This window comes from Lactuca virosa, chromosome 8 (genome assembly GCF_052849685.1).
Source record: "Lactuca virosa cultivar CGN04683 chromosome 8, Lactuca_virosa_CGN04683_v6, whole genome shotgun sequence".
NCBI classification, from domain to species: domain Eukaryota; kingdom Viridiplantae; phylum Streptophyta; class Magnoliopsida; order Asterales; family Asteraceae; genus Lactuca; species Lactuca virosa.
Window position 1 is genome coordinate 94,332,026 of NC_136433.1, and position 10,513 is coordinate 94,342,538.

Sequence of the window (10,513 nt, forward strand, 5' to 3'; positions counted from 1 at the left end):
AGGTAGACACATCAATATTCAAAGCACAACATAGAAAAGTCATATCACATTATAAGTCCCAAAATATCTAATGCGGAAAATCATGGCGTGATGCGATGCGATCATGACGACCCTTTTCCCTTCGAGCATGAAGTACCTGAAATGCAAACTAAAACTGTAAGCAATAAGCTTAGTTAGTTCCCCCACCATACCACATACTTGCCAGGCATATATGGGTACCCGACCTACCCTGCCGAGCATATCTCGGTACTCGACCTACCCTGTCATGCATATATTGGGTGCCCGACCTATCCTGCCAGGCATATCTGGGTGCCCGACCTACCTTGTCAAGCATATATGGGTGCCCGACCTAACCTCCAGTCTATTTCAACCGGTTATGGGGTCTATTTCACCCCTACCACTACCACATAGTTGATGGGTTTTGAGCATTCTAACACTTCTAAGTGTACATGCAACCCTAGAAACCCTTGGATCTATGTTTGTCTAAAAATACATGCAAAATACTTTTTCCAAGGTTAATAATCCTATCTAGCATACATGGGGAACTTTAATCATAAAATATGGCTAGAATTACATACGTTGTAGTTGATTTGATTCCTTGAAAAACCTTGAGAGCCTAGCACCCCAAGTATGATGCCTCAAATGTTTCACACAACACTAAATGCCCTTGGAATAAACTTTGAGAGAATGTAGAACACTTCTAATTCGGCTTGCCCTCTTGTCTCACTAGTGTAGCCTATTTTGGTTGCTAGAAGCGTGCTTATATAGTATGTTGCACTAGGGTTACACCATGTAAACCCTAATGTAACATGGCTCTTCATTTCCATGACCCATGGGTTTGTAACTCCCATGGAGCATCCATGGAGCATCCTATGGACCTTAGCCCAACTAGATAATCCATGGAGCATCTAGCCCACTATACAAGTATGGATGATTTACACAATCAACCCATATATTTAATTAGTCTCCTTTTTGATCACTTAATTAATTCTAGATTAATTCTTGATCAATACTAAATAAATAATATTATTAATACATTAGAACTTATAATATATTAATAAACCATAAGTGTTATTTCTCTCATTTTAGTCTATCCAATTGCATGATGCCATGCAACCCAAATGGACCATGCCGGGTCGGATCAAGTACATACCAGAAATAGTTATGGACTTAGACACCTTATCCAACAGTCTCCCATTTGGATAAGTCTAATAACTATAACTGCAAGTATGACTTCAGGAACCGATCAGCAATCGTAGCTCTTTTCAAGGTCTCTCGGAACTGAGAAGAGATGATACGCCATTTAAGATAAGTGATCATATAATCCTCTGTTCTAGATATCAGCCGGACAAATACATGGATCAATGTCTTGCTTTTTGTCCAGCAGTTTGTTTCCCGATTTCCGATTTGTTTGACATAGAACTTAATTGAACACATCAACTTAGTTCTCACTATCAATAACTGAAATACTTCCGGTCAAAACAAAATCATCGAGGGTCCCAGATATCGCTTCTAATCCAAGAAGGAACAGATAAACTTCGACTCATATGCTTATTCTACTACTTGTTAAATCACACACAAAGGCACATTTTATAACATCGAGTTACCAATGCGTTTTCGTACAATCAATGTATAACCAACTCATAGGCAACAAGTCATATCTCTAGGTTTGAAGAATTATATGATATTACCGTCTCACAATCACTCGAGATAAATTCCATGAAGTGATACCAGCGAGCGTGGGTTGAATCCAATACTCAGAACTTATGAGCACTCATGAGTGTTGATGCCATGTCCAACATCTTAGACCTCTACAACCAACTCATGACAGTCTTAACATATCTACTTCCAACATATGACCAACTGTGGATAATTTGAATAATATGTAAAACATAACATAAATATTCTGGAAGTCAAAACATGCAAAAGAAATAATAGTAAACGATCGACCCAAGATAGCAACACTTTACTCATAAATAAAACACACCTTTTATTCATCATCAAATGTCAATTTACACTTTACAAATTTCAAAATTATCTAACTACTAAAATTAATATCATCCTTCAGCCCTATGCTCCTTGCATGCTGGAGCTGCTTAACCCTACCCAGTCCCTTCGTGAGGGGATCTGCTGGGTTCTCATCCGATGATACCCTCTTTTCCATGAGGAGTCCTTCTTCTATTCGATGTCTGATGAAATGGTATTTCCTGTCAATGTGTCTGGATCTCCCGTGATCCCTTGGTTCCTTCGCTAAGGCAACTGCACTTTCACTATCACAGAAAATCTCTATAGGCTCCTTTATAGCTGGTACAACTCCAAGGTCTCCAATGAAGTTCTTTAGCCATATCGCCTCATTTGCTGCCTCGCTTGCCGCTATATACTTCGATTCACAAGTTGAATTAGCCATTGTCTCCTGCTTGGATTTTTTCCAAGAAATTGCTCCTCCATTTAAGGTAAAGACCCAGCCCGACTGAGAGCGGAAATTATCCCAATCAGTCTGGAAGCTAGCATCACTATACCCTAGAACTCTCAAGTCATCACTCCCACCAAGGGTAAGGACCCAGTCCTTAGTCCTCCGCAGGTACTTGAGAATTTTCTTTACCGCAGTCCAGTGAGCCTTACCAGGGTTCCCCTGATACCTACTAACCATGCTCAAAGCAAAGGCTACATCAGGATGAGTACATGTCATAGCATACATGATCGAGCCTACAGCTGAAGCATAAGGTACTTGACTCATTTTTGCTATCTCAACCTCAGTACTCGGGCTCTGAGTGTTACTCAATCTAGCGTTACTCTGGATGGGTAACTCTCCTTTCTTGGAATCTTGCATGCTGAACCTCTTCAGCACTTTATCCAAGTATGTACTCTGACTAAGTCCAATTAGTCTTTTACTCCGGTTTCTCAGAATCCTTATCCCTACGATATAGGCAGCTTCTCCAAGGTCCTTCATAGCAAAACACTTCCCAAGCCAGGACTTCACTTCCTGCAAGGTTGGGATGTCATTTCCTATGAGTAGTATGTCATCCACATACAGTACCAAAAAGCTGACTATACTCCCACTAGCCTTGACATATACACAAGATTCATCTTCACTCTTCGAAAAGCCAAACTCTTTGACTTTCTCATCGAAGCAAAGATTCCATCTGCGAGGTGCTTGTTTCAATCCATAGATGGATTTCTCAAGCTTACACACTTTATTAGGGTACTCTGTGCTGACAAAACCCTCTGGCTGATTCATGTAAACATCCTCAGCCAACTTTCCATTAAGGAAAGCGGTTTTGACATCCATTTGCCATATTTCATAGTCATGAAATGCAGCTATGGCTAACAATACCCTAATAGACTTAATCTTGGCTACTGGTGAAAAGGTCTCATCATAATCAACTCCTGGAGTTTGAGAAAAGCCCTTTGCAACCAGTCGCGCCTTATAAGTGTGTACATTACCATCCATGTCGGTCTTCTTCTTGAAGATCCATTTGCACCCAACTGTCTTACGACCTGGTACATTGTCAACCAAGTTCCAAACTTGATTGTCATACATGGACTGTATCTCGCTATCCATTGCCTCTTTCCATTTGGCAGACTCGGGGCTGCCATGGCTTCCACATAGCTGTTAGGTTCATCCAGACTTACCAGTGTCTCATCACTGATAAGTGTCTCACCTTCCGCAGTAATATAGAAACCATAGTAGTGCTCAGGTGCATTCCTAACCCTTTTGGAACGCCTCAGAGGTACAGACTCGTCAATTGGATCAACAGGAGTTTCCTCCTCAAGTTGATTGCTAGGTTTTGAGGTTCCTTCACCGCTTGACTCTTGAATTTCTTCAAGGTCAATTTGCCTCCCACTGTTTCCTTGGCTTATGAATTCTCTCTCTCGAAAGACACCCCTCCTTGCTACAAAGACTACATTCTCACTAGGTCTGTAGAAGAGGTAACCAAAGGATTTCTGTGGGTAGCCGATGAAAATACACCTCTCACTTCGAGGTTCGAGCTTATCGTGAGTGTCACGTCTCATGAAAGCTTCACAACCCCAAATCTTGATGTGGGCTAGATTAGGAACTTTTCCAGTCCACATCTCGTGAGGTGTTTTGGCAACCTTCTTTGTAGGGACCAGATTAAGGATATGGGCGGCAGTCTCTAAGGCATACCCCCAGAATGAGATTGGTAGCGAAGCTCGACTCATCATGGAACGAACCATGTCCAACAAGGTTCGATTACGCCTCTCAGCTACACCATTCAACTCTGGTATCCTGGGAGGTGTCAATTGTGAGATAAGCCCACATTCCCTAAGATAGTCGAGGAACTCTGTACTAAGATACCCACCACCTCGATCGGATCGAAGCATCTTAATGTTCCTGCCCAATTGATTCTCTACTTCCTTTTTAAACTCTTTAAACCTATCGAAAGTCTCTGACTTATGCTTGATTAAGTATACATATCCATATCTACTATAATCATCTATAAAAGTCACATAATAACGATTAGCATCCCTTGTGGTAGTTTTGAAGGGTCCACAGACATCTGTGTGTACTAGATCCAACAAACCCTCACCCCTAGCACAAGAACCTGTGAAGGGTGACTTTGTCATTTTTCCAAGTAAGCATGATTCACAACTATCATCTGAATTTAGGTCAAATGACTCCAAGACTCCATCCTTTTGGAGTTGGCCTATGCGTTTCTTGCTTACATGTCCAAGACGACAATGCCATAATGATGCTTTATCCAAGTTATTATCATTAGTAGAATCAATACACAACACATTATTTCCTAAATTATCTACAACAGACACAGCTTCATACACACCATCACAAGGTAATGCTTTAAAATAAAACACATTATTAAAGAAAGCATTTATTCCACCAACTTCATTATCAAAATAAAAGGTAAACCCTTGTTTGTACAAAGCATGAAAGGAAATAACATTTCTTGCCATTTCAGGCGAATAACAACATTTATTCAAATCTAAAGTAAACCCACTACTTAGCAACAAAGTATAAACTCTAATCTTGGTGACAGGTGAAACTTTCCTATTCCTCATGATCAAGTTTATCTTTCCATGCTCCACATTATCACTTCTTCTTAGTCCCTGCAAATCAGAACAGATATGAATACCACAGCCGGTATCAAGGACCCAAGAGTTAGAATAGGGTGAGTTATTAGATAATATAGTGTAAATACCTGCATGGTTGGGTTTCACTTTCCCATCCTTCAAATCTTGCTGGTACTTTAGGCAGTTCCGCTGCCAGTGCGCCTTTTCATGGCAATAGAAGCATTCAGCCTCTTTTGGATCAGAAGAAGGAGTGACGAAGCCTTTCTTGGTTCCACTTGAAGAGGAGCCATCAAGGGTCTTACCCTTGGTACCCTTCGAAGGGTTCTTCCTCTTTTTCCCTCTACCTTTCCCGATTGCCAGGACAGGTGCGGAGTTTGGAGTAGGAGTAGGAGTGGTAACAATCGACTTACCTTTAAGACCACTTTCGGCGGTCTTCAAGAGTCCTTGAAGTTTGCTGAGGGTGACTTCTTCCTTGTTCATGTGGTATGTCATGCGGAATTGTTCTTAACACGATGGTTAGGAATGGAAAATGATATCTATTGCTAACTCCTCTGGGAAGTTCACATTCAGCTTCATCAAACGGTCAACATACCTTTGCATTTTCTGCATGTGGCCCGTGATGGGTTCACCATCTTTCATTTCGGTTTGTATCATGGAGGAGATGATTTCATATCGCTCTTGACGAGCACTCTGATGGTAGCGGTCCATCAAATCCTAGTGCATCTCAAAAGGATAGTAGTCCTCATAAGACTTTTGGAGCTCGGCTGTCATAGTGGCCATCATGATGCATGCCACTTTGGTAGCATCTCTTTCATGTGCCTCATATTCAGCAAACTCCCCAGGAGTAACAGTCGGCTCGGGTACCTTAAGCTCCTTGTCGAGAACATATTCTTTGTTCTCATACCGAGTGACCATCATGATGTTCCTGATCTAATCTGTAAAGTTGGATCCATCAAAGATGACTCTCCCACAAAGGTTCATGAGAGAGAAGGATCCGGTAGGGTTTGAGACAGAAGCATCATTGTTGGAAGACATCTGAAAAGAAGAAAAGACAAGTTTAGTTTAGATATAAAGATAGTCCTTAATAAAACACCCAAATGTAATATTAAGGCTAGGATCCAATCACAATATATTATAACTAAGAAGAAGGATGCCGAAATCTAAGCTAAAACATATTTGAAAGGTAGGTGAATGACGATTCACCAATTTCTACCATGAAAACGAAATATATAAATTAGTACGTTTTATTTGGTTTTTAGAAACTCCTAGATTCTTTTGAGATTCATTGAACTTTTGAATGGCATGTTACAATCTCGAGTGTGCCCTTCATGTTTTGTGACTGGGATACCGAGGATCACAAAACAAAGTGTGAAGTAACCATGCAAATTACTTGGTACCCTTAATGTTTTTCACTTAATCGATGTGCCGGTTAACCACACGCGCTCCACCAACCAATGAAAAACCTTAAGTCACCCTTTTCCTAACTTGTTAAGTCCAAGTTAGTGTGCCGGTTAACCACACACGTTCCACTAACGACTTAATCAAAGTGCAATGTGTAATTTCATGGGTTAGCACCTCATTCACATTTTCCTAAAGTAACTAAGATTGGGAATTTATAAACATTTAGTTACTTTATAATAATCATTATACTTTTAATGAGAATTTTAAGTCATTGTCCTACCCGTTCGGCTAACGACCCTCCACCAGTCAAGGAAGCGGTGGGTGAGAGTGGACACCCATTAAGCTACCATTTTATAGGCAACAACGTTATACCCCCCTTATAGACCGGCTTCGTGAATGAGGCCTACTAATGGTAAAACGACTTGATCTTATACATATATATATTATTAAACTTATAATATTATAAAGTATAATGGTTGAATTTTAACTTATAAAATTCTAGGGGTTGGAACTAAAGTTTATTAGATGACTTTACATGTTCCAAAACTTGAGGGAAAGTTTTGTAACTTTACAAAACCTTTTCAATTCATAACTTATGAGTTATTAAAATGAAGACTCTTAATTTTTGTAACTTATGTGTTCTTTTAATGGATTTAATACAAAGTGACTTTTGGTTATCCATAACTTGAGGACAAGTTATGGACTCCATTAAAACACATGAAGATCATGAATTCAGCATTAAACAAGTAATTCCTATGTTCTATCAAGAACTCATAAGAACATGAATAATCATATCAAAATTTCAAGAACATATGAACACATATAATCATGTAATTTTGATATTAGCCATTGTAAATGGATTAGAACAATCATTACACCATCTAAAACAAGTTTTAAAACACCAAATCAGTTTAGGGTAATGTTTCTAGTCCATTTTCAGCAGCAAAACTCGAAAAACTGCACTCAGGGGCTCCTACTCATCGAGTGCAAGAACCTACTCGACGAGTAGGATGAGTTTGGTCATGGACTCGTCGAGTCCCCCAATGGACTCGGCGAGTTCATGCTTCAGAATGCATAAAAACGAGTTTTTTTTCACAATTTTGCATCAAGTATCTAACAAACAAGCCTATGCTCTGATACCACTGATGGGTTTTGAGCATTCTAACACTCCTAAGTGTACATGCAACCCTAGAAAACCTTGGATCTATGTTTGTCTAAAAATACATGCAAAATACGTTTTCCAAGGTTCATAATCCTATCTAGCATACATGTGGAACTTTAATCATAAAAGATGGCTAGAATTACATACCTTGTAGTTGATTTGATTCCTTGAAAAACCTTGAGAGCCTAGCACCCCAAGTGTGATGCCTCAATTGTTTCACACAACACCAAATGCCCTTGGAATAAACTTTGAGAGAATGTAGAACACTTCTAATTCGGCTTGCCCTCTTGTCTCACTAGTGTAGCTGATTTTGGTTGCTAGAAGCATGCTTATATAGTATGTTGCATTAGGGTTACACCATGTAAACCCTAATGTAACATGACTCTTCATTTCCATGACCCATGGGTTTGTAACTCCCATGGAGCATCCTATGGACCTTAGCCATTAGATCTAAATCTTACTCCAAGGTCCAAACCATAGTCCATATCATAAGGCAAGGTTCCCTAATCCTTTCCCTATTGGGCCTTTTCCTCCTAAGGCCTAATTTCCAAGATAAAATGTCCAAGCCCAAACAATTAAGATTTAAGGCCCAACACCATAAATCCTAGTCCTAGAACCAAAAGCCTCAGTTCACAGGTGGGGTTGAGGCCCAAAAATTCTAGGCCCAATATCCTATAGCCCAAAAACCACTCCTTGGTCTACTGTATGCGTACGCGTGGCGTACTCATCATCTATGCACAACATACGCTGGCCTTGACTAGATACTGGTTGGTAACCCAATACGTGCAACGTACCAAGGAGTACGCCCAGTGTACTGGCCAACCAACCTAAGGACTTTCTTGTGACTTATCCATTAAGTCCTAACATTCAAAACATAGATCCAAGTCCCTAAAAACGTCCTAAGCCATAAAATTATAAACTTTATGCTTTTGCATGCATGGATGGGGATTAAGACACCATTTAAGTCCATAAGCTCATTTAGTTGCTATCTAGCACTTGCATGGTTGAGGCTAAACCATCAAGGTCTGATTTTTATGGCTCCAAACACCTCCAAGAGCCTAAAAGGACAACTCAAATTAACTGAAACTTCCATAACTTAAGGAACCTCAACTATGGGACTAAAATATGACATAAAACACCTGAAAACTAGATCTAAGTATGCAATGGTCAAGCTTAAAGCTTTATACCTCAAATAGGTCAGAAATGATGCCAAACTCCAAGATCTACAAGCCCTATTCACATCCTTACACCTTCTTCTTCAAAAGTACCAAATAACACAAAAAATGCTCAAGGTAAGCTCAAAATGCATGCAAGAGGCTTAGTGTTCGGTTCTAACACTTTAGGGGCAACGAAGGCTGAGAGAATGAGGGTTTGGAGAGGCTTAAGGTGTTTACATAGGGTGAAAACCCTAAAATTTAGGGTTTGCCTCTGGCCAGTCTATGCCCAACGTACGCATGGGTACACCCAGCTTACGCAAGGACTTCCCCAGATCCATGCCTGCATGAGCACGCAGTGCGTACACCCATGTACGCCCAACGTACTCACCTGATACCTAGTACGCCAAGCGTACACTGTGTACGCCCAACGTACATACCTTCACACGAAACTTGAAAATTAACAATAGATATATTAATAACATACCTGGCAACTCGGGTGTTATAGGGACATTTCGACTTGATGTGGTTGGGGGAACCACACACTTATTATACCATTCCTGTCTTACATTTTGTGGCTATGTGCCCTAGCTTTCCACACTTTTAGAAAACTTTGTGATTCATGTTACACTCCCCTTATGATAAAGGTTGCATTTCGGACATTGCTTTACTCCAGACCCTTGATCAACCTTACGTTCCTGACCTGAAGTCTTGCTTTTATTGGAATCATTGTTCGTACCAACCCATTTTCTTTTCCCTAAAGCATTGTCTTCACCTTGACGATTCTTCTCACATTCGCGGACTTCTACAGTATCTACAACAGACTGGAAAGTACCTGGTTTTTGAATTTGCATAAATTCACGGATAGCTGTTCTCAATCCCCAAATATAGCTTTCCACCCTTCTTTCTTTTGTAGACACATAAAATTTGGAAAACCTAGCTTTCTTCATGAACTTAGTGGTGTACTCCCTCACAGTCATATTCCCTTGTTCCAACCTGAAGTGTTCTTTCTCTAACTGTCTAACCGTTGTTCGAGGGAAAAACTTTTCTTTAAAGATTATTAGAAACTCATCCCATGACATCTTCTTGGCCGCCTCACTCCTCCTAACTTCCTTCACCATGCCCCACCAATGTATTGCATCCTCTTTTAACATTGTCGCAACATAAATCACCTTGTCCTCATCCATAGAATTGCTTGTATCAAATGTTCTCTCAATCTCCATGATCCATGTAGATGACAAAACGGGATCAATTTCTCCGTTAAATATAGATGGCTTACTATTCATGAACGTCTTGTAACTACAACCCCGCCGGCCGTGGTTGTCATGATGCCTTGAGGGTTGGGTCATGAGATATATTTGGTGTACTATACTCATAGTCTTCTTCACATCCACCCAAATTACATTCATACTCATCCATTATTACTTATCGTGCCTGAGCAACTACATCTGGCAAGGTGGCTCGAATCACACGATCAATCTCATCAGCCAACTCTTCTCTAGTGATCATGTTTGCCGCACGACCACTTTCGCGACATCGACCTCGTCTCCAGTGGGATCAGGAGTTGCCATGGCTCGACGGTGCCGATATCAGTGCTGAAACAGCTCCTCGGCCTCTTCCTCTACCCCTGCCTCATTCTCTTCCTTGGCCCCGTCGAAGACTAGTATTTGGGATCAGTGGGATTTCCGGTACATCCCCTGGTGCTCTGACATAAGCTCCATGTAAAACTTAGTTTTGAATCGCTTCA

General features: G+C 40.5%; 1 protein-coding gene across 1 annotated transcript in view; it reads right to left on the bottom strand.

The window, feature by feature from the left end:
* LOC145130650 (uncharacterized) overlaps window positions 1-10,052 on the bottom strand; it is a 28,321-nt gene extending 18,269 nt beyond the window's left edge. Inside the window, exon 1 of the mRNA XM_079065421.1 lies at window positions 9,438-10,052. Within this exon, the coding sequence (XP_078921547.1) occupies window positions 9,438-10,052 (615 nt within the window). The remainder of the gene's footprint in view (window positions 1-9,437) is intronic.
* Between the last annotated feature and the right edge of the window lie 461 nt (window positions 10,053-10,513).